The sequence below is a fragment of the Canis lupus genome, chromosome 31 (genome assembly GCF_003254725.2).
Source record: "Canis lupus dingo isolate Sandy chromosome 31, ASM325472v2, whole genome shotgun sequence".
Lineage (NCBI taxonomy): Eukaryota > Metazoa > Chordata > Mammalia > Carnivora > Canidae > Canis > Canis lupus.
The window spans coordinates 468747-495083 of NC_064273.1; the positions used below are offsets into that span (position 1 = coordinate 468747).

The 26337-nt window shown below is 35.1% G+C and overlaps 1 protein-coding gene across 5 annotated transcripts in view; it reads right to left on the reverse strand.

Moving 5' to 3' along the window:
* ZNF654 (zinc finger protein 654) overlaps positions 1–26337 on the reverse strand; it is a 92965-nt gene that overhangs the window by 9623 nt on the left and 57005 nt on the right. For 2 of the 5 annotated variants that reach the window (XM_025449991.3, XM_035709307.2), the window contains exons 4-6: positions 13699–13834; positions 10849–11051; positions 10065–10204 (exon numbers count right to left, since the gene is read on the reverse strand). In XM_025449991.3, coding sequence (XP_025305776.1) covers positions 10065–10204; positions 10849–11051; positions 13699–13834 — 479 coding nt within the window. The other 3 variants (XM_035709310.2, XM_035709308.2, XM_049104743.1) reach the window with 3 other exon arrangements.

Below are 26337 nucleotides of genomic sequence, written 5' to 3' on the forward strand. Positions count from 1 at the left end.
AATAGAAGTCAGCAGAGGTAGGGGAGGTGGTGGTGGTAAATCAGAAACTGTAATCTTACAGTGGTAAGGGATGAATTCTAATCATTTGCTGATAATTCTAGGCACCTCTAGTATGTGAAAACAAAATCTAATCCCTATGTACCACTATTAATGATACTACTTTAAAAAAATAAACTTTGGTCCTGAATACCTACTTGTAAATTTAGAAATCAGTTTTGTATTCTTTCTGCAAAGAAATATTCATATTTTTCATTTTCAATCTATTAAGATTATACTATAGGTTACTATAGTTATGGGTTAACCAAAGTACTATAGGTTAAAAGTGTATGATACTATAGTACTGATTCTGAAATTTTATGTTTAAGATCATCTGCTCATCTATTAAGATGGGGTACTTTTAAACAGACAAGCTACGGGTTTCACAGGTAGATTCTTTTCTAAAATATGGCCAAAGTTATTAGATAGACAAGATAGGAGGAAAGGAGTTTTGAGATAAAGGAAATAATAAGATATAATTGATATATTTAGATATCACATGCTAGTAAATTAGAATTCTTTAAAATGTGTCATGTGACATAAAGCATGATAACCTAAAAAGTATTAAAATAACTGACGAAAAAAACTTTTAAGAGATTTACTGAGTATGTACTTTGAGCCCAACATATGTAACTATTAAGTCTGAGATAGCTTGACTACTATCGTGAAGGTGCACGTTCCAATACAGAAAACACAAAAGAGAAAGTGATAGCAAGCAATGTTGAAGAAATAAAACCAAAATTCTACTTCCATTTCCTTCTCTCTGTGAGCATTCATTTTTCAGTCCACAACCCCACTTTTTTTACATACATAAATGCTTACCAGGTTTCACACCTTTGCTCCCAAACCCGAGCTCTCAGACTTCTCTCCCAATTTCCATTCCTGCATATTTCAATTTACATTGCTATCACCATAACTCACTTAGAATGAATGATACTCCTGCAAAACTGCTTATCTTTTCTCTAGGTGAGTCAATGACACTAAACATTCCTCAAACCTGTTTGGTTCTAATCTGTTTATTTCCCACAGCCTATGTATTTTTTTCTTTTCTTTTTAAAGATTTTTATTTATTTATTCATCAGAGACACAAAGAGAGAGGCAGAGACATAGGCAGAGAGAGAGGCAGGCTCCATACAGGTAGCCTGATGTGGGACTCGATCCTAAGACTCCAGGATCACACCCTGGGCCAAAGGCAGGCACTTAATTGCTGAGCCACCCAGGTGTCCCAGCCTATGTATTTCAATTATATTTTTGCCCACAACCATACCATGCTTCTCAGTGCAACTACCTTAGGCTCTCTATGTACTTCTACTGGGGTTGCTAAACTGATCTGTTTCCAGACTTTCAAATCATTTCATTCAGTGTTTATTCCATATGTCATGTAGTATTAATAGCAACAAAAACATGGGTTTTGGCATCAGAAGGATAGGATTTTAATCCTGGGCACTCTTTGAGGTTAATTAATGTGCTTTGTTTATTCTCCTTAAAAAAAAAAAAAAGATTTATTTATTTATTCATGAGAGACACAGAGAGAGGGAGAGACACATGCAGAGGGAGAAGCAGGCTCCCCACAGGGAGTCTGATGTGGGACTGGATCCCAGATCCTGAGATCACGCCCTGAGCAGATGCTTTACCACTGAGCTACCCAGGCATCCCTTCTTTTGTTTATGCTGATTTACCGTATTTGGGGAAACTACCTCATTTCTAAGATGAGCTTATCTTTCAAAGTCCTTATCAAGTACTCGTTCTTCATGAATGCCTTCATGAATACCCCAAACTAAAGTGATAACAGAGGGTCCTTTTCAAACAGAGGATCCTTTAGAACAGATCTTCAGAACAGATCTTATCCCTCTGGTTTGTTTCATGCCTTTCATATATCCTTAATGATATTTTGTAGGTCCTGCTCCCCCAACTATTACTACATTGTAAACCTCAATGACACATTGTATAGTGGCGGTAGTGGCAAGAACATGAGACTGGGAGTAAGAGACTTCTCAAAAGGACATTATACATTAACTGGTGTGTAGTACCCAGTTCTCAATGAGCCATCTTTCTCTGGAACTAACCCTACTACACAAGGTTAGAATCCCAATGGCCATATTTCCTATGTGATCCTCCACACTAGGAAACCGACCCCAGAGTTAGGCCAGTCAGAGTCCCTGGAATGTTCTCAGCTCTAAACTATGAAGGCTGGAGACTGTTGACATTCCTTCTGGTCTGCAACAGGAGAGAATGAAGTCAACTGGCAGAAGAGAGAAATCCACATCCCTGGTAGCAGTTACATTTGGGGACCTACTATATCCCTTTTTATGTCATACCCCAGTATTTTTTCCACATGTAATACTTTTTCCCTAAACTAGTTAGACATAGGACGTTATCACTTGCAAACTGACTAGTATAAATTCCAATGCCATCTTATTCCTAGCTATGTGGTTTTTCTTTCTTATCCAGTCTTCTTATGCATAAAAAGAATTGAGGTCGGTAAAATGTCTAGTATATACCAATGTTTAATAAATCACCAATTTCCTATATTCTTTCTTTATCTTTATAGTCTTAATGGTACCAAGCACTAAGATTTATTCAATAAATATTTGGTAGTTAATAAACTGGTAAAAATAAATATACATAAAAATATATTCCTAAATGCAACACTTAGAGGGAGCCTGTTAAAAATATATTAAGAGAAACTACAGACATAGAATGGTATAAAAGATGATGGTGGACATTCTATATAAGGGGTATTTTATGATCAAGGGGATGAGGAAAGCAGATTAACTGTGTTTTAAAAGACATGCATATCTGCAACAGATTTAAAGAGAAAAAATAAAAAATGATATTTGGAAGTTATGGCATTACATTCATTTTAATACAGATGAATGTTTAACATATTAGAAATATATATATTCCCCAACTTGTTCCAAAAAATAAGTTGAGATTCCTAATATACATCCTTAGGGTACAGTATTAGTTTTCTTTTTAGAAGAGAGAGATCTTATTTTCCTTTGTTTCGGCTAATTCAGGATGAAACTTGGTGAACAAAATGTAATCTCAAGAGATAATAAATCTGCCAGGAAAAGGCTACCAATATGGATTTTAGTTTTCTAGCAGGCAAAGAAGAAATATCAGGATATAGTTATGAAGCTCCATTTTGACTGAATTTACAAAAGGGTTCTCAGGTTTTCTTGTATAATGGTTTTTGAAGGAAAAGAAAACACCCTGAAAACCACTGATAGTCTTCTTTGCCTATAAGCAAATACTGTTTATGAAGCTTACATTTTCTTTTCAAACAGAAGGTCCTTTAGAAAACATAGCACCTATATGGTATACAAACACATTTCTCAGGTAGCTAACTACAAATAAAATCATCAAGTAACAAGTTGCAGAGAATGCAGGCTATAGCCACCCTTATAACATAGATTTATATATATATATATATGAACTATGTATAGTAAGTAGTATTTAATAGCAAAGACTGTGAGTCAGGCTGCCTGGGTTTGAATCCTGGCTTCATTATTTACTAGGTTAGGCATAATACTATCTACCCCATAAGATTACTGGAATAAATAAGACAATGCAAATACAAAGTACAGACTATGGAAAGCACTCAATAGATATTAGTAGCTGCTGTCAGCAATGGTGAAAGAAATGGGGTTGGTAACTTGATCCATTGGCTTCAAATAGAACAAAACTGTACTCTGGATCAGGATCTGTTCAGAGCAGATGAGGTTAAGCTGGTTCATAGGGAAGGCCAAAAGGAAACAGACAACACAGAACTTGTAGGCTGGAAAGAATCTTGCTCCTCAATTACGGTGAATATCAATCTTGAAGCAAGAGAAAAGGACCCCACCATTCAAAATATAGAGGAAAGGTAGAAGAAATAAGAGAGCAGGCAACCAGAACTCTGCCTACTCAGAAGGAAGGATAAAGGAATAGTCAGGCAGCTGGGAGTTGCATACCCAGCTTCTATTCTTAGAGGGTGCCAGTGACTGGGAGCAGGAAAGATAGACACTCTTCTATTTTAGGTCCCTCCCTAAAGAGTAAAATGGTTAGTCAAAAGAAGGAAATATTTTCTTGGTCTTTTTGTTTGTTTGTTTATCCTTGAGATTCCTATTTACTTATGAGTATATTAAAATGAAAAGGCTAAAGATACCCTGTTTAAATAGGTTAATATAGCCATAGTCAGAACATTCCTTTCCTCCTTTCCCCATAGGAAAAGACCTACTATAACAGTCATGACTGTATTCTGTTTCAGAATAACTACATTTCAAGAAATAATAATACTTCAGGGGCACCTGGGTGGCTCAGTCAGTTAAGCGCCCAACTCTTGATTTTGGTCCAGGTCATGATCTCAGAATCGTAAGACTGAGCCATGTGTTGGCATGGGATCTGCTTGAGATTCTCTCTCTCCCTCTCCTTCTGTCCCGCCCCCTCATGAAAGAAAGAGAGAGACAGAGAAAGAGGAAGAAAGAAAGAAGGAAGGAAGGAAGGAAGGAAGGAAGGAAGGAAGGAAGGAAGGAAGGAAAGAAAGAAAGAAAGAAAGAAAGAAAGAAAGAAAGAAAGAAAGAAAGAAAGAAAGAAAGAAAGAAAAGGAAGAAAGGAAGAAAGGAAGAAAGGAAGAAAAGAAAGAAAGAAAGAAAGAAAGAAAGAAAGAAAGAAAGAAAGAAAGAAAGAAAGAAAAAGGAAGGAAAGAAGGAAGGAAGGAAGGAAGGAAGGAAGGAGAAAAGAAAGAAAGAAAGAAAGAAAGAAAGAAAGAAAGAAAGAAAGAACGAACGAACAGACGGACGCCTGGGTGGTTCAGCAGTTTAGCACCTGCCTTTGGCCCAGGGTGTGATCCTGGAGTCCTGAGATCCAGTCTCACATCAGGCTCCCTATAGGGAGCCTGCTTCTCCCTCTGCCTGTGTCTCTGCCTCTCTCTCTCTTTCTCTCTGTGTGTCTCTCATGAATAAATAAATAAAATCTTTAAAAAAAAAAAGAAAGAAAAGAAAAGAAAACAGAGTAATACTTTAAAAACTATTTAAAATTTTATGTCTTACCACTTTCTCCTGATTCCTTCTATTTAAAATTCCAATTTCATGGTAACTTTTTAATATAAATTTACATAATCTAACTAAAAATATACTCTCCTAGAAGATAAGTCCATTAGTTTCTAGACCCAGCTTTGCTACTAATTAGCCATTTGACTGTATCTGAGTTTAAAGATTTTAATCTCTAAAATAAGAATATTAAATGAGTTTATCATTAAATCCATCTTCACACTTTTTTAAATATTTAAGACTTTAGGTCCAAGATGGCAACATAGGGAGACCTTGAATTCACCTTCTCCGAGGACATACCAAATCTACACCCATTTATAGAGCAATTCCTCCTGAAGAACTGAGGACCCAATGAACAACTTCTGCATAACAAGAGATAGGGAAACCCCATAGAGAACAATAAGAAAGATGGAGACATGGTAATGAAGGGCACCCCCACTCCCAAAACTGTGAACGGCAGGGGGAGGGGTGGTACTGAGGGACTGTAAGCAAATTCATCTGTCCTGAGGCATAAAAACAAAAACAACCAAAAACCAAAAAGCTGCAGTTTAAAAGGGCAATTAGAACTTAAAGGATCTAGCCCTAGAACTTTGCCAAACAGCAGCGACACTGCTGAAACTCTCTCTACGTCAGTGGGGCTATCAAACACTACAGTTTACATTCCCTATCCACTTTGACGGCATGGATAGGAGCATGGTCCAAGCCCCCTATTGTCTCAATGAGCCCTGGTTCTCCCATACCAGCCCCAAATGTCCCACGAAGGCAGCCCCAGTACAGTGCACACCAGGACACCTGTAGTCAGTGTTCACTATAACTCCAGACTACTTGACAAGGTACACAGGCACAAAACACCCTGAAATAGTCCAGGCTTATACCACTTGAGCTCCAGGCAACTTGCCAGGGCACCCCTGGAGCAGAGCATCCTAGGGCATTGTGCTCCACACCTGCTTCTGCTTCAGCCACCCCATGAGGGCAGCCCCCTCCACAGAGTATCCCAGGACACCTCTGCCTGTACCCACTTTACCATCTGCTGTCACCTTCAACAGAGGAGAGCCCCAGGACCATCTTGCACCCATTTCAGCTTCAGCTGTCCTGCCAGTGTACCTTCTATGCAGAGAAGCCTAGGACCACCCCAACTCACACTTGCTTCAGCTCTGCCCTTCCCAACAGTGTGGCCCCAGTATAGAGCGGGCTAGCCACACCTCCAGCTAGGTAGCCAATGTCATTAGGCACACACAGTCTACATAGGACATGACCACACACAAGACCATTCTTTCAAGTTTAGTTCCACCTAATTCATAGAAACAAACACAAAGTCAAGCAAATGAGGGGACCAAGGAATACGCTCCAAAGGAAAGAACAAGAAAAAAACCTCATAAAAGAACTAAATGAAACAGATAATCTATCTACCTGATAAAGAGTTCAAACTAATGGTCATAAAGACGCTCACCAGAGAGGAGAGAAGAATGGATGGACTCAGTGAGAACATCAACAAAGAAACAGAAAACTTAAAGAAGAACCAATCAGAGTTTAGAAGTGCAAATACTTATGAACCCAAGGAGGTCCACACCACTACACATACTAATTAAAATGTCAAAGAGGAAAGATAAAAAAGTAGTTCCTTACTCAGAACTATGCAGTTAAAAGCTCAGAGAGTAGGCACGAAAACCTACATTAAATAACAAGCCCTCTGTGACCATGTGCTTACTAAAGTTTTTGAAGAGCTATTTGATATTAGAATGACAGAATTTAAATTCCTTAAGGTTGCTTAATGCATGTACCAATTTATGTGTATACAGTGGTGTTGAGGAGTGATAGATGGGGTGGAAGAGTACTAAAGTATGATAGACCGGACAGTGTGGGAACTACTTATGAAAATGACAGTTTCCTTGAGGGTGGACAGTGTGACAATCAGGACAATAGAGAAAAAGATATATGAACAGGCACTGGCTACTAAAATGTCTTATGGTAAAAATAAACAAACAAATAAATAAAATGTCTTATGCTTATGCTGCTTGATGGCTGTGGTTTACTACATAACTCCTTCTGTGAAATAAACCCTATTATGGTGATAGTTTTCAAAAACTATTACGAGAAATAAAGTAGACTGAAGCATATAATGTAAAACATGTACTTAAATTTGACCAATTCCTAAAAGTAATAGTTGTTGTTTTTAGGAGTGTGGTATCCTCTGAAAGCCCAAATATCTCTTGATTCACTATTCTGTATACTTTTTATCACCACCAGTCACTCTCAAACCTATATATAACTTTAACTAACAAGCTGTAGCCACTAGGTTAAACAATTTAATTAAACTAGCAGTTTATCTTATTTCTTAAATTTCTTATCTTCAGTGACATTAGTCCTGGAATTTCTCTCTTCAGAAAAATAAACTTGAAATATAAGACAATATATATACTGAAGGCTTTCTACTCTATTAAAATCTGCCGCTAATGTTAAGCTTATCTATTAAAGAGAATGTTTGTGAAAAATAAAATACATATTGCAATCAAAAGTATTGAATAAAAAATGCCTATAGTTGGGGCACCCGGTGGCTCAGTCAGTTAAGGCTCCCACTCTTGATTTCAGCTCAGGTCATGATCTCAAGGTTGTAACAGGAAACTGCTAAACTAATGAATGAAATCAAATAACTAAGTAAATGGAGAGACATTCCATGTTTCCATGGATAGGGAAATTCAATTGAATTGACAAACTCAATTGTCATGATGTCAGTTCTTCCCAACTTGATCTACACATTCAATGCAATCCCAATTAAAAAATGAGGAGGTTGTTTTATGGATATCAACAAATTGATTCTAAGGTTTATATTGAGAGGTAAAAGACCCAGAATAGCCAATACAATACTGAAGAACAAAGTTGGAGGACTGATGATACCCTACTTCAAGACTTATTTATAAAGGTAAAGTAATAAAGACAAGGCTGTATTGGTGAAGGAATAGAACAAATATATCAAGAGAACAGAATAGAGAGCAAAGAAATAGACCCACATAAGTATAGTCAACTGATCTTTGACAAAGGAGTATAGGTAGTACAATGGAGTGAAGATAGTCCCATCAACAAATGGTGCTGGAACAACTGGAAATCCACATGCAAAAAAAAAAAAAAAAATTGAATCTAGACATACACTTTGTATCTTTCACAAAGATTAACTCAAAATGGATCACAGGCCTAAACATAAAATACAAAATTGTAAAATTCCTAAAGATTAACATAGGTGAATACCTAGGTGACCCTGAGTATGGTAATGCCTTTTTAAAACACCATAGTCATGATCCATGAAAGAAATAATTGGTAAGCTAGATTTTGTTAAAATTAAACTCTGCTCTGTGAAAGACAATATCAAAAGAATTAAAAGACAAACCGTAGATTGGGAAAAAATATTTGTAAAAGACATCTGATAAAGGACTATTATCCAGAATATACAAAGACCTTTTGAAACTCAACAAAAAGAAAACTAATAATTTGATTAAAAATGAGCCAAATAACTTAACCAACACCTCACCAAAGGAGATACATAGATAATAAAAAACAAGCATATGAAAAGATGCCCCATATCATAGATCATCAGGAAAATACAAATTAAAACAGGATACCACTACACACCTATTAGAATGGCCAAATTCTGGAACACTGACAACAGCGAATGCTGGTGAGGATGAACAACAGGAACTCTCATACACTGCTGGTGGGAATACAAAATGGTACAGCCACTTTGGAAGACAAGTTTGGCAGTTTCTTACAAAACTAAACACGCTCTTACCAAACATTTCAGTAATTGTGCTCCTTGCTATTTACCCAAAGGATGTGAAAACTTACATCTACAAAAAAACGTGCGCAAGGATGTTTACAACAGCTTTATTCATAGTTGTCAAAGCTGGGAAGCAACCAAGATGTCCTTCAGTAGATGAATGTATAACTAAACTGGTACATCCAGACAATGGAATATTATTCAGCACTAAAAAGAAACAAGCTATCAAGCTATGAAAAGACATGGTGGAACCTTAAATGCATTATTACTAAGTGAAAGAAGCCAATCTGAAAAGGCTATATACACTGTATAATTCCAACTATATGACATTGTGAAAAAGAAAAAACAATGACAACATATAAAAAAATCAGTGGTTTCCAGAAGTGAGGGGTGAGGGGAGGAGATGAATAGGTGAAGCACAGAGGACTTTTGGGGCAGATGAAAATAAATATTCTGTATGATATTTTAATGATGTATAACATTATATATTTATCCAGACCCATACATTATATAACACCAATAGTGAGCCCTAAGATAAACTATGGACTTTGAGTGTTTATGATGTACTACTGTAGGTTCATCCTTGTTTTGTTTTGTTTTAAAAAAGGTACCATTTTGGTGAGTAATGTTTTTTGTTTTATTTTTGGGTAATGCTGATAATGGGGGAAGCTATGCACATATGGGGATGGGGATATAATGGGAAATGTCTGTACTTCTCTCTCAATATTGCTATAAACCTAAAATGGCTTTAAAAAATAAAGTCTTGGGATCCCTGGGTGGGTCAGTGGTTTAGCACCTGCCTTCAGCCCAAGGTGTGATCCTGGAGTCCTGGGATCAAGTCCCACATTGGGCTCCCTGCATGGAGCCTGCTTCTCTCTCTGCCTGCCTGTGTCTCTGCCTCTCTCTCTCTCTCTCTCTGTGTCTCTCATGAATAAGTAAATAGAATCTTAAAAAAATAAAGTCTTGAAAAACTAACACTCCACATTTAATTCAAAATATAATTGTTTCATTAAAATGAAACATACTTTATAATATATACTGTCAATTACTGGTACATAGTCATTATCATTTTTAGGTCTTACAACTTACTGTTGTTTCTTGCGCAATAAATTTTTAAAAAGTAACATTTTCACATAACTTTTTGAAAAACAAAGTCCAGACTCTGCTAACCAATTCTTCTTCTGTCCTCATCTTATCATTTCAGTTTCAGCAATAGGAACACTTACCAGATACAGTACATATCCCCATTCTGGAGCTGTGGAATAAGAAAGGATTCACAGAGTTGCAAGGCTAACATAGTCTTGCCTTCTTTTTCAGTGTTACAGATGATATCAATCCCACTCTTACAATCAGTTTTCAATAAATGCTACAAGAGGAAAAGAAAAATCAGTTCATATCAACTAAAAATATCTAAAAAGGCTATTGCATTAAATATATAAAGTTGACATTCAAGAAAAAATTAGATTTCTGGTTTTCTTCTACAAAGACAATGATACAGAAATATTTTCATAGTTTTACTATGTAGCACCTACAGTTTCATGACTACTTTTAATCCCATTAATGTCCATAACTTGTAGATAAATAGGTTCTATTATTAGGAAAAGATTAATTATTTCACCTTAAAAAAAAAACCAAAATAACAAACATGAGCATTTAATTTCTTAGTATTTTATTTAAAAGGCAATACTTGATAAAAGTATTTACCAAAAAAGTGCTGAATTAAATTTTTCTTTAAAATGATTCTCAGTTTTTATTTAACCTTTTATTTGTCACATAAGAAGCTCAACATGAAAAATCCTTATTGATGTTTTGTTAATTTCATCATTTATTAATATCAGATTGTCTAATTCAACAGAAGCTCAAAGAATGGTGCCAATGAGAACACATCTAGATAACGTATTCTTAAAATCTTTGCTGTTACTGTAAAAGGAATTTAATAAGAATGGGCTACCTTTTTTTTTTTTTGGTAAGGTTAAAAGAGGAATAGGCAAATATAATCTCAAACAATACCTCCCGGAATAGCTGATCTTCTACAGGTGACATAAACAGACATGTGAAGAGTGCTTGATGGAAGTACAAGTCTTTGCTGATTTCTGGGTGATTTATACAAGATTTAATAAGAGCCATTGCTTCAGGTATGCGTTCACAAGCAATTAGGTATCTGGCACGCAGTTCAAAAAACAGCGGATTTTCAGAACTTAAATATTTGTTCACTATATTAAAAAGAAAATACTCTTATTACTCTTAAGAAAAGATTCTCAAAGTTGTTTGAAATTTTGCCACTAACATGTAGTATCTAATTAGATTAAGTAGTTATTTAATTAGCATTTTCCTCAGTACGAGTTTGTGAAAAGAATTCTCAGTTATATGATTGGAAAAATGAAAATAAGAACACCACCAAAACAGTGCTCAAGAATAATCTATTGATTTCTTTTCAGTCTAAAAAGTGAAAAAAAATTTAAAAGGAAAATAAAATGAAATATTCTCTTTTCAGTTCACTAATATGTTAAAATGTTTCAGATAAATAGGGTCTGGAATTTCTAATCTATTATATGCTTTATTATTTTACTGCCCAATATTTTCATTACTCGAAGATTAAAAGGCTGAATCCTGATTTGTCAGTAAAACCACACTAATTTATATTAACTATAGAGAAAAGTAATTTAATTAATGAAAATGTAATATATTTTATTATATATATATTAATAGTAGTGCCAATAGGACTGCTTATTAATATATGCTCATTTGTCACTAAGAATAATTACTAATACTTGCTTTTACACAATTTAAAAATATATAAACACCTTTTATCTACATAAGTTTATTTAGACCTAACAACAACCTATGGCAGGTATCATACTTCTTTCACAGATCACAAAACTGAGTCTCAGAGAGGTCAAATGACTTGCCCAAGAACAAAGAACAAGCTGGTAGAGGAGGAACAATGACCCATATTTCAAATCCAAAGTGTTTTTATTAGTTGTGTATGTTTAATCAGTAGCTCCTAAAATGCCTATGAGTGATGTTTTATTTGGGCTTCAACGTTTGCCTTACAATTCTGTTTACTATATATGATAAGCAGACAGTGATTTGTATAGCTATTACAAAGATAAACTTCAAACTAGTCTTCACCCTTATAGTCACCAACTAGAGGAGAGTCATCCATGTTAATCACGCCCCAGAGCAACTTTTCCCAAAATGAGGTATGCTAGTGGAGGTATGAAAGGAGTATTTACATAAGGACTAGAAAGAGAGAGAGAGATGCCATCAGCCCTCATACCAACAACAGATTTGTACTAACTCCTAGTCAGAAAAGCTTCAAAGCTTCCCTAAAAGTCCAAACTTTCTTCTCCTTTGTTCTCACTCCTTTTGAAACTCTTTGTCTAGGTCCTGACTGCTCTGGCCACATTCCCCAGTCTCCTCATAGTTTTCTTCAGTCTATCACTGTCCCCGCCTTCCCTATATGGACTCTCAATACTTTTCTTCAGTGATCCAACCCTTTCTCTTCAGTTACAGTTTCCTCCCTCTTCAGTTTTTTTATTCCTTTCTGAAACCTTCACATCAAGTTCCAGTCTCCTTTGTATTCTCCTGGGTATTTACCACTAAACCACTGTCATATATACCATAGCTCTCTCCTCCTACTCTGATCCTACCCCTCCTTTCCATCCCACCACTTTGCACTACTTCTCATCTTCATCTTCTCTCACATCTTTGTCACAGTCCTCCACATTTGTATCTGGGGTTGGCTTGCTCTTAAGCTGAAGAAGCATAGCCCCTTCTCCACTCAGCTCTACCCAAAGCCCACCTGCAATCCTTAACCTAAGACAAATGGAAAGATCCTAACCTGCTCAGCATACTATGTGGTATGAAGTATCCTCACTGGACCAAGGCCTGAATGGTTCCAAGGCTAGGAAGCCTTATCTTTTCTTTTGCCATCTTATTACTGCACTCCATGGGCTCTCCATGCTTTCAAATGTTCTCCAGTTTTTTGCTTATACTACTGCTGAGTTTACATTCTAGGTTTGATGATCCAAAATGTTCTGGGGCTCAAGAATTATATGGCAAACATTTTTAAAAAGAAAAGTAATTGACAGCCTCCTGCCTCAAAAGGAAATTTTGGCCCACAGGAAACACTGTGGATCTAAGATGAAGAGGAGGTGATATCAAAGAAGTATGCAGGGCACTAAGGGAATATGAGATAAAACTGAATTTCTACTAATGGATAAAGTTTGGGAAATACTGCTCCAGAGTATCTGGAATTGAAATTTACTTATTCATTTACTTATTTACTTATTTACTTATTCATTCAACTAATCACTCATTCACTTACACATTCAACTAATCACTCATTCACTTACACATGGTCATTCATTCAGTTAACAAATACTTATATTGAGCACCTACTTTGTACCAGGCACTGGGCTGGGTACAGGATATATAGTAGTGGTGATAAAAATTGGCAGAGTTCCAGCCCTCACAGAGTTTCCTGTATAAGGGAGATTCCATGTGCTTAAGCAGGGTGTTTTTTTAAGGGTGTTTGTTCCTACTTAAATAGATTTTTAAAATATAACAAGTGGTGAAAACCAACTCTTAGTAACATTTGAATAGTAAAAGTGTTAACACTCTGAATTCCCATTAGAATACATGGGAAGTTACTGGAAATAAATGTACCTAGTCTGGTGTCAAAAGTCATTCTTGGGCTAGGTTAGTATAACAATTTAAATACATTTCATGTGAAAATACATTACTCTTATTCAGTATTAGAAGATAAAGAGAAATCACTATTACTGCTCTAATTAGAAATGAAATTGCGCTTGCTTCTCACAAATGTTGGTTTTGATTTTGAGTCTCCTGAAGTACCTATCTCCTGAGATGCTGGCTGGGCTTTAAGAACAGCTTGCAACACTGGATCTTCCCATGGGCCACCATCTCTAATGATTCGAGTCACCAGTTCCAGATTCACATTTCCATATCTGCGGAGGTGATTCTGGCATTCCTAGGAGAGAAAAATCATTTTGGCTTTGTGAATTTAAAGGGGTTAAAAACTAAACTTGATCATCCTTGTCAATAAAATGACTGATGGTCAATGAGGCAGCTATTAAATTATAAGAGAAAGGGTTGCTATAGTAACCTAAGTAGGGTGTCAAAACCCCATCAGTACACAAATAGGCTTTAATGCCAAAGGTTACAGAGTTTTTACATAATTGGACTTAGAAAATCCAATTACAGTAGGGATGAAGTGTAACCCAAGGGAAAAACTTAAGGGATGCATCATTTCTAGGCAAAGAACCAGGTTGCAAAACCTAAGGGAAAAACTTACAGGATGCATCATTTCTAGGAAAAGAACCAGGTTGCAAAAATGTAAAACTTAAATGTTCAGTTAAATTTATGTGAAGGCTCATAAAGCTTCTGTTAACAATGGCAAGCAAGAGCCTGACTATAAGAAGGAGGTAGAGGGGTTCCTGTCCAATACAGTTTGGGGTTGGCAGATAGACACAGGTCCCTTGCTCTGATCCCAAATGTAAACTCTAAGTTGTGGTGAAAGGCTGGATGGAAGATGGAAATTCTATTGCATTTTGTTGTGTTAGCAGATTTGTAATCTTGGGATGAAGAAATGGTAGACTGAAGGAATGAATCCAACCTATAATAAGAAAACTTCACATTTGTTTTAAGATAAAGAAGTATTGATAAGTTGGGCATTAATTGATCATTTGTCCATGCATTTTTCTGGGATGTTTTTAAGATGTTTGAAATGTTTTTATAGAATGTTATATTAAACTCGTGATTATAATATGAATTATGTAACAAGTTTGTAAACAAATCTTAGTAATTAGGAGAATTTGGCTGACTGAATTTAAATGTATAAAATTTAGATTTATAAAATTTAATTGTTTGATTATGCTTTTTAAATTCATTATATACCTTGGTATTGTTTTTGTAACTGTTTCAGGGAATTTAATGGATAATTTTAAAAGATTAACTGAAGATTTAGTGAAGGTATGACTAGATTTATTTTTTAAATGCATACACTGAGCTTACAGCCTTAAAAAAAAAATTAGATATTGCAATTAACAATGTTAAAAATCTGAATAAATTGCACATAAATTAAAACAAAAACAACTGCCAAATTTCTTTGTGCTCAAAATATCCCTCTGACATTAAAAACATTGTAACAGTTATAAAGCAAAGTTTCAGTATAAAACAATACATCATTACAAATTTTACTTATGACATAAATCATCAGGCTACATATTCAAAGTGGCAATAAACACTTTGCTTTATGTGTCATGTTCTTTAAGTGGCATCTATATACCACTTTTTATTCCTTGTTAAAATACACAAAAAAGAGGTTTTATTTGTTTTATAAGACAAGGCAGTAGAAGAAATCAAGTTTCAAGATAAATATTTAGTCAAAGAAGTCAAAGGATCATTAAATCATAACATGAAAATAAATACCTTCTTAAAGTTATTTAGAATATTCCCAAATTAGAATGAGCAAGCAAGCAAGCAAGCAAACAAACAAAAACTTTATAAATTATGGGCAAGTTACTTAACCTCTCTGTGCTCCTTCAGTTAACTAACTCATCTGCAGAATGGATACTAAAAAACCTACTTCACAGGATTGTTGTGAGGTTTAAATATACTGAAAAATGCTTGGTACAGTGCCTGGCACATTGTAAGCACTTCATAAATGTTACCATTATTTCTTCTAGTATTTTTAAACAATTTTTAACAAATACCTTAGCATAAAATTAATTTATATTTCCATGTGTCAAGCATGTTATAGCATTCTCAAAAAGAAGGTATAAAGTTTTTGATCAGCCATGATATGTTTTACACACATGGAACATAGTAACAATCTGTGGTAACAGCTTTATGATTTAAAACAATCAATTTCAAAAATAAAATAAAATAAAATAAATAAAATAAAATAAAATAAAATAGATAAAACAATCAATTTCAAACCTAAAGGTAAACAAACATACTACAAACTCCTATGTTACTTTAGACACGTATACTACTACTGCTAAAATTCAACTACTATAAGCTGGCTCTTGGTCCAATAGAAGCACAAGAAATAAGGTGAGCTGGATGCTAACCCCTGAATCACTGGTGAGCTTTGGCTTGCTGCTGAGCTCTTGGACAACCCATGTTTCTAGCTGTCTTAGTGTAGATAAGGTATTAGTATTGTGGGACCTATAACTGGACTTAGGCCCAAGTAAAGATATGGTGCAATAGATCTATTGCTAATTTCCTAAATATGGCTGAGAAATAAGAAATACTTGGAGGTCTTGTTAAAAAACAGATTCCCAGACACCAATTCAAACATATTCAATCAAAATTTCTAGAGGGAAACCCTGAAAAACAGTATATTTAATAACCCCCAACCCACAGACAACTTTGGCAAACTTTTCAATTGTACCTTTTCTACATTTAGAGTGTACTTTCATAAATGTTAATACTAGAAATTATATACTGGTACTCCTATTGACCCTTCTGGGGTCAATAATTAGCCAATTAGCTAATTAGCCAATTAGCTGAAGTTCATTTTTCTAAGATAAAATTTATAAGGTAGAGTTTTGATTTTTTTTGTGTATGTGCACTTCTTGAGCCAAGTACACCATATTTTGGAGACCACTTTTATGGGAAATAGTTCTGGACAGAAATAGAGATGAAAAGTATATTTCATTTTGGCCTACTTAAAAAGACATAGGATGAAAGAGAACAAGTAAGTCTGTAAATATCTTTTGGCTCCTCATTCCTTAAGTAGTATGGTGGCTTCTGTGGATGATATACAACTTAAAAGCCTTGAAAGTGAAAAAGGAAGCACTTAAACCACGGTAGAATTCACAAGTTATCTTTCCTGTATGTGTGTATGTGTGTATATATATATTTTAGAATGCTTAATTAAAAACCTGTACCTGTATATTAACCTGGTCCTTTATTAAGTCGTCCATCTACTATCAATGATATTCACCACAACAATGCTAAATATAATTCCCTCAGAAACTTCCATTCAACCTTGTGTTTTTGCCAAAGGTAGAGAGAAAACACAACTCCTTCCCTCACTCTTTTTTCGGAATCTATTGTGATTTGTTCTATTGTGCCTTTTGGGGACACCTGGATGGCTCAGTAGTTGAGTGTCTTCCTTCCGCCAAGGGTGTGATCCTGGAGTTGCAGGATCAAGTACTGCATTAGGCTCCCTGCAGGGAGCCTGCTTCTCCCTCTGCCTAGGTGTCTGCCTCTCATGAATATTGTGCATTTTGTTCCAGAAGAATTTTCTTCCCTGAACTTGCTGCCTCTTTAGAACTGACACCTACAACATGTCTGCAAAGCTGTAGACCAGTTTTCTGTCCATTCTATATACCTGATCTGAACTCTTCAGCAGCTTATAGGATGACTTTTTTTTCATAACATGAAATTCTTAATGTCCCAACTTCATATTTAAGGACCTCTGGATATACCTCCCTATAACCTATATACCTCCCATTCACCTATTGTACATGAATCCTTTCCTCTAGTGTCATGTCTTCCATGTCTCTTAGATTCATCATGCACTTTCGTGCTTATGCTTTTCTCATTATCACTCTCTTTCTCCTTCAACTTCATATAAACCTATCTAAATCCTCCCATAAACCAATCTAAATCTTTTCCTATCTTTTCATAGTCCTACTTTTCCCTCAGAACCCTCTGCTAGCTACCTCAATCCATAATAAGCTTAATTCCTTCTCCTGCCATACTAAAAATCAGTTCCAGTCCACTCTTGGTATTTATTATAAGAGGAGGCCTTGTATTATTAAGGGTTGACATCTTACTTCTTAGGTAATCAAAAGCTTCTTCAAACAGAGCCAAGAAAGGAAAGGTATACCAGAGAAACTAAATTCTCAATAATTAGCTCTTTAATCAAAATAGGGTTTTATGGAAGTCCATGTAACCAGAAGCACTATGAAATATTTATCTCATACTGAATGAAATGCAGGTTCCAGAGTAAAATTACACTACCATGTCAAATTCAATCATAAAACAAGCTATTGTAGAAAATCAAAGCAAAAATATTTGAAAAAGGTCTTCAATGTGGTTAATGTTATAGAAACAGAGCTTTTAAAATAGTAAAACCTTTACAATACTTTGAAATAAGATACAATCATATTTAATATCACACTTCCATTGGTTATCTTATGGCAAAGCATTTCAAAAGTTGTAAAATTTAAAGATATTACATAGTTTTCTTTTATAAAAAGACAATATCACACATTTGCTGTTCTTTTCTGCAGTAAGTTCCTAAGGAATATTTACCTGTTTTAAAAAGTAAGCATTGTGAGTTTGCTCATATAAAGTAAACAGGACAGTGTTAACTGTGAAAAGGTTACTACTTTTCAAAGAAAATTCTTATGGAGAAAATAATTTTAAATGATTGTTTGGAAGTGTTTGCATTTTTACATCTTTGCAGTTGCCAAAAATCAGTGTGTCACCTATAATGTTTGTATCTGTGCCTGGAGCATTTTTTTTTTGTGCCTGGGGCATTTTAATGGGTTTTCAATTCATACGTTAAAAATGGTTAGTATCAAGAAAACACTGATTTCAGTAACAGTAGTAGTCAAATGTTGACAACTCTAAATTCGGTGAAAGGAATTTAAAACTAAGTATCATAGTTTATAAGATTTTTCATTTGTATCTACCAAAGGTATCTTTACACCTATGACAGCTACTAAACCCAAGTATCAAAGTAAACTGAACTTAAAATCAGACTATGAATTAATATATGACCTAGTTTTAAAATTTTTCATAATAAAACATTTAATCTCACTGCTGTCATTAGTTTTTACAGTTAAAACATTACTTTGCTTTTATCTTTTTAAATTGTTTATGTTTTAATGTATATAAGTACATGTACATAAATATACACATATTGATAAGTATATATTTTTTTAAAACCTGGATTGCTGTCCTATCAAAAGTCTAGATATCCCTGGTTTTATGTATTATTTGTTTTTATATTGGATTTGGAATCAAATATTAAACTCACTGTCTTCTACTAATCTTAATATTATGTCAATTTTATTTATTATCTGATGTGCTTCTTCCTGTTATTACTAGTGTTACACTAGTAACTTAGGCCTAAGCCTAGGCTTTCATCTGCTATCATTTAGATAACCCCATTAATTTCTTCTTCTTCTCTCTCCCCAGTAAATCTTTAGAAGATCTCAAAATTTAGAACACAAAGCATTTTATAAAGATAGTAGTATAAATGAAACATTTCTTTAGGGGAGCATGGCTGGCTCAGTTGGAAGAGCACGTAACCCTTGATCTCAAGCTCCATGTTGGATCTAGAGATTACATAAGTAAAACTTAAAAAAAGACTTCTTTAAACCTATTGTTTTGACATCTATATTACTGAAAACACATGCTTATAACAATTCATAGAACAGATTAAGTGTAATACTGGTTGAAGCTAAGACTTAGGTCCTTCTACTTCTATATAAACCTCAAATCCATCAGAGCTTAATTTTCTGATCTGTAAAATAAGGTATTATGGGATTAAACAATTTCTAAGGTGACGCCCAATCTCAAAGTTATAAAAATGCATGAATGCCTATAAATTACATAAATCTGATTTTTAAAAATAATTAGAATCATGTACTTAGTGAAGTATTTAAGATGCCCCATTTGTGAACTTCAGAAAAAATGAATATTTAAATATAAGTAATTGTTCCCTTTTTAATAAACATGATTACATTCTAATACATGTAAAAAATCTTAAGGAGTAAATGTAAATGATACTTAAATTAGCAATTGAAGTTTTTTTTTTTTTTTTTTTATGTGCTGCCGAAGCGAGCATAGCAATTGGGAGTTTTATCTGAAGGGGAGGCCAGTCATAAGTACAGCAAAACCTTCAACTGAGAGTATAACCAAATTTCAGAATTGGTGATTGCCATGCTAATGAAAGCAAACCCTATTAACACTTTCAATTGGTAAAGAAATAATATAGCCAACAGAGAAGTACTATTGTTATGGTTCTAACCTATAAGACAGACCCTGAAGCAGAATTAAGGTGTGCACAGGATTTACTTGAATACAGGTTTCCACACAAAGAAATAAATATAAAATCTGATTCAACAGATTTAACGTGATTTAACAGGTCACGTTCTGGCAACACAACAAACTGTGTAAGTTAATCTTCAATAAATGCTGAATGGATGAATGACTGAATCTCTGTGTCCTTGCTTTCATCATGTATTAAAGTTAGGTTGGACTTAATGACATTTACTGTTCTTTACAGCTAAATTTTCTATAATTTAGTATTTTATCTGGGAAAACAAACTACTCCAAGTACTAATATGTCCATAATTCTAGTTATTATGTATTAGGACACTATAGAATCATCTTTCAGTGATCAATGAATACCTTAATGACCCTGATGTGCTTTCAGAGGTATTTTCAAAGCATTAAGCAAAATCACTGATTTTGAAGGCACTTGCCTGTTCATGACAACACAAAATTGTAAGATGCTCAGAACATAAGATCTTTGTTTATAGTTGGATAATATGGTATGAATAACTATCAATTCACAAGGTTTAATGCCTGCTTTTGAGATGACCATCATCCTTTGTGTCAGGGTATACTGGCCTTTCCTGAGATATGCAACTTATTGATGCTGACAGCCCTTTGTCTTAGAGACTTGCTCTTGGTTCCTTGAGCTTAACTGTCTCAAGTTTATTTATTACATTATGCTTGAAATAACTCTGGCTCTTAAATCCCTTCAAAACGATTACAGAACTTCAACAGTTGGGGTAAAGTGTTTCCTTCTCAGATTATTAAAAAAAATACATTGAGAAAGTGAAAATATTTGAGGTGGTAATATATAAGAATTATTAATAGGAGTAACAATTTCAAACATAAAAATGACAGTGAAAAAATACCAAAGCTTTAGCCATTTCAACACAAGATTTATCTAAGGAATATAATTTTTATGAAATGATTTCAGAATATGCAACCTTAATTTTAACATCAATCTTTTTCACTCCCAAGTGCTAAATATGTGGCATACTTGTCAAGTATGTTCCTTTCATAGATAGTGAAATCTTTTTCCTTATACTTTTCTCACCATTAAGGAGACTTCAATTTCTCTTTTTTCTAACACTGTCAGAGTAGAATCCACAAGTAAATATTTAGTGGTTTCATCCCATAAATGCATTGGTTGATCTGTCCTTCATTTCACTGTACAGTAGTAACCAATGGACCATGAGGTAAATTTCAGAAACTATACCTCATTGTTTCTTGTTTTGTAGAGGTCAACAAAGGGATTTTTTTTTTAAAGAAAAAAATGTCTATGGACTTCTTTATCCTTCATTTGTGTTGCCAAACCTAGGAATACTGTGGGCTAAGACTACTAAGTGCTAGAGACAAAGGAATGAAAATAGCCTCTACCCATGAGATCTAATGGCATAGCTGGAGAGACGTATCAAACCACAAATAGAATACAGAGGGATTAGTGTCTCAGTAACAGTAAAAAAACTTGTGGTGGAGGAAGTGGGGTGGCATCATATGTAGTCAAAATGAATTGAGTAGAGACAGGAGAAAACTTCTATTAGAGAAGAAAAGAATATGTGAACACAATTTTGAAACTACTCCTTAAAATGTCTTGCTATTATTAAGTTGATATGATTGTATTCTTGAAAAGCCTTTTTTTTTTTAAGATTTTATTTATTTATTTATTTATTTATTTATTTATTTATTTATTTATTTGACAGAGAGAGAAGGACAATGAGTGCACAAGCAGGGGGAGCTATAGATGGAGAAGCAGGCTACCCCAAGCAGGACCCCAATGAGGGGCTTGATTCCAGGACTCTGCCATCATGGCCTGGGCTGAAGGCAGTTGCTCGACTGACTGAACCATCCAGGTGCCCCTCTTGAAAAGCCTTTTAACCAGTATTACAAAGGTAGTTTGAATACCAAGATTTTTTTCCAAATAGTCTAGGCAGAGAACATAGTCCAGAAGGTTTTAGTAGAAAGTCAATTCTTCATATTAGGGGTTCCTGGGTGGCTCAGTGGGTTAAGTATCCAACTCTTGATTTCAGGTCAGGTCATGATCTCAGGGTTGTGAGCATGGAGCCCAACACTCAGCAGGGAGTCTGCTTGAGATTCTTTCTCTCCCTCTCCCTGTGCTCCTCTCCCCCATGGGTACTTCTCAGACAGGTGCTCTCTCTCTCTCTCTCTCTCTCAAATAGAATATATCTTTTAAACTTCTCATATTAGCTAAAAATAAAATTGGGGCGGTATACTGGGTTATAATGCCAATGAATATATACTCCGACTTCTTGGGGAAAATCAACTCTTGCCCCAGTGAAACAGATAGACATGACAATTTATTTAAACTTCTCTCCTGTGGCTGGTTCTTTTACTTTTGATTCCTTTTGTTCTCCTTTTAAGGTGCTATTGCAATAAGATAGGGTTGGGCCTCCTCCTATATGGGAGGTTATATCCCTATCTCCTCCCATTAGTTTCCCCCAATTATCCAAAGAAGGACACGCATATTAAAAAATAGGGTAGAGTCTCAGGAAGGAAAGCTTAACTAAGGCCTACTTCTATTCTGAACAAAAAAGATCTTTGTGATTTAGACATTGACCCCAGGGATGAGGATAGAGTTTTCACTGAGGTCAGGGCAGGCTTATTAAAACAACCACAAACCTAAGGCTTTTGGATTATTGGTTGGCATTTTGGTGACTACTCTTGGGTCATATTCTTCTTCTTCTTCTTCTTCTTCTTCTTCTTCTTCTTCTTCTTCTTCTTCTTTTTTTAAACTGGGAGTGAGGAGGCTTTATAACAATCTATTTGTCTCTTGATTTATAAAAGTAATACATGTTCTTGGTTAAATTTTAAAAAAAGCAAGAAAGATAAAATACAGACCAATCAATCTATCTATCACTGGGCACTAGTACTTGCATCTTCCAAAAATATTTAAAATTCTACCTAGAATGAAGTTATCTTCTTTCTATAGCCTGTTCTTTCTCCTATAATCACCTTTCTTTCCCCTATGATCAGTGCCCACTTAGTGAATGGCACTACTCTATATGGTTACTTCAGCTTAAATGCCCCCAAATATACCTGATTCTTCATCTCCCTTACCTCCATCCAATCAATACCATAATCTGAGAATTTAGTTCCATATCGTTATGTGTGCACTTGTGTTTTCTTTTTCCAGAATCATTCCTAACACATTAACAGAATTTTCATTATAGCCATATTAACAACAGTCTACTAATTTTTGCTTGTTTCCTCATGTTAGTCCTATTTTTAAATTCTAAAACAATTCTATTTGTAAATTCTTTGTTTTGACCATTTCTAAATCAGCTGGCATACTTTTTTTTTTCTGATAAAAGACTTGTAGTTGCTTTGTTTCTCTAGTATTTGGACTATTTCTTTCTGTTGCCCTCTCTCATAAATTCTAGGGCTTAGGAGCTGTATTATTAAATATTTTTCCCTTGAAAAACTTGATAGACATTAATTTATTCTGGTATTTGTTACAATGGAGAAATTCATCGCCAGCCTGATTTTATTTTTTCCTTTGTTAGGATCCTGTTTTACAGGAGTCCTGCATTTGTAGGAACTTTCCCTTATCCTGAAAATTGAAGACTACAAGATATGGCTGCACATAACTATGAATTGAAAATATGTTTTTAGAGATCTTTTTCCTTCACTAACTCATTTTTTTTTCTGGAGCGAATCTACTGTTAATCGCCTACTTTTAATTTAGTAGTTTCATCTCCATACAATATTTTACCTCTGTAGCTACTCTAGGTTAGTCCCTTCTTTTCAACTTCACTTCGTTTCAAGGAGGATACCCTTGAGCTCAACCACAGAAATAAAACTGGATCTTTTTTTTTCAACTGTCCTCTCATCTTAACCAAGTAACTGATGGTAAATGGCATTAATCTCTTTATCCTAGAATAGCTAGATCAGAGAGCTAATTTTATTATTTTACTAATGGGTAAATAGGTTTTTGTTGACTCCTTTAAGTTCAACCAAGATAGAAGGGAAAAGTTGTAAATTTAATTTGTCAGATCAATGGCCCATGAGGCAGTAAAGAGGAAGCTACACTGGGAGATAGCCATACCCCTTTGCAAAACTTTCTAACCTCTGTATACTGCAGCAGGCTGCATTTAGTTTGGGTCACAGTCTCATTTTCTCAGTGGCTTTGTGGAGAGCCATACATTCCATTTTTAATGTTTACAGCTTAGTTACATTAGTATTCCTGTTCTGTATGCTCTGCTCCACACCTGGTGCACTTTCAAGAATGAGATTGGCCATATACCTAATGCCCATCTGGTATTTCTTCCAGTCCCGACTGTTACAAGCTGATAGGGGTAGGGGGCATTACTGGGTCGCATTTGGAAGGTCTTCCCCTCTCCTTCCCCTATTTAATCACATTCAGTTAATCAAATATTTTTTGGCCTATTACTCCAGATGGATTCATCTTTGAGTGCTTGATACAGATCCTGATCCTAGTTTCCAACATTCATAAGGAATTTTGTTCTCATGTTATTTTTGTCATTTCATTGAGAATCTAAATTTTATTTTATTACATTAATGGGATTTGGAGACCCAGTGTATGAAATCAATCACAGGCCTATGGAAAGCTCACCAATGGACAGATTAAAAATAATAATGAGATAGGTGCATCATATAAGAAATGTGCCATCTTCTTTTTTCAGTAAAGAAAAATTATTGGAAGATAAAAAATTAAGAAAGCAAGCTTTAAGAAGCCAGCAAATGGAACATCTGGCTCTAAGAATGAAATTTCCTCTTGGAATAAGGTAGAAGAAAAATTATAGTCAGTCAATAACAAGATTTAAAATTTCTATTTAAGCAGTTCAGATTTTAGGAGATCAGAAATTAATTGAACAAATAAGAATAAACTCAAGGGCCATGTTTTGGTATTACTGTGCAAACAGAAATCCAGGTAGTATGACTTCAGAGCCCACACCATGACAGGAGGGATAACTAAAATCCAGCAAGGAATGTTAATCCCTGTTAACTCAAATTGTGATCCAGAGGCAAGCACCAGAGGCATCACTTCTGAGCTTGGTGTAGACTCTCAGGCCCCTACCCCAGAATTACTGAATCAATACGTGCATTTTAACAAGATTCCCAGGTACATTAAAGTATGAGCAGCATTATGTTTGTACTACTTATGGTAGAGGAGAAAGCACAAGATCTGAAGCTGGTACAAATCTTTATGAAAGATAGATAGTAATAAACCACTTGGGGAAATAGGGTTTGCATTAGAAAATATAAAAACAGGGCAATCTGGGTGGCTCAGTGATTTAGCACCACCTTCGGCCCAGGGCATGATCCTGGAGACCTGGGGTTGAGTCCCCTGTTGGGCTCCCTGCATGGAGCCTGCTTCTCCCTCTGCCTGTGTCTCTATCTCTCTGTCTCTCTGTTTCTCATGAATAAATAAATAAAATCTTAAAAAAAAAAAAAAAGAAAATATAAAAACACTTCAAAAAGTGATACTGGGACTATCACGGGACTATCAAATATAAGCCAAAGGCTGGGGAATTTACAAACCTTAGCAAATGCAAGAGTTTAGGGAATTGTATATGATGACCTACATGTTGGCCCTTCCTGGGTCCCTAAGGGCACAGGCTGGAAACACCAAATAGCAGATCGGCTTAGAAAATGGAGGATGAAAGGTGGCGAAATCTCTCCTAAGAGGCAGGAGTTAGAGGCTCAAGAAAATTCAGAGTAGGAAGAAAGAAGCCAGAAGTAGGAAAAAGCCACAGCAACAAAGTGGCAGAAGTGGCATAGAGATTTTAAAAACAAAAGAGAACAAAAGGAAGGGTGAGCTTTAGAAATTGAGCAGGCGATAGAACAGGGTACAAAACCAAGAACTCTTTCCTAAGGAATTATTTTAATAAACTGTATGGAAACCCTGCTCTAAATAAACAAACAAATAAAATTATCCCTTCACAGATGTTATGATTTCACATATTTAAAACAGAATTCAATACTATCTCTCATCTCTCTACAAACACTGCTTCAGAAGTTCCCATTATCAGTGCTCAGTTAACATCTTCATGAGGCATTTCCTGACTATCTCATTTAATACTGAAATTTCCTTCCCGAATACCACCATGCTAGCACTCCCTATCTCCCTGGCCTGCTTCATTTTCAAGGGAGTCATTTGTCACTTTCTAAAATACTCTTACATTTACAAAAATTTGATTTATAGTCTTTCTGTCTCCACAATAGGAGGGTTTTTCTGGTTGTGGTTACTACCGTTTTTCCCAGAGCTCAGTGCCTAGTATATACTAGAGACTCAATAAATATTTGCTTAATAAAAATTCAAGGATGGATTGCCAAGAACACAAGCGACAAAGAAAAAGTGGAGTGGAAAATTACAAAGTCTTAAATAGTGAATATAGACTTCAGTTAGAGCGTAAGCTCCATAAGGAGGTGCCTGGCTGGTTCAGTTGGAAAATCAAGGGACTCTTG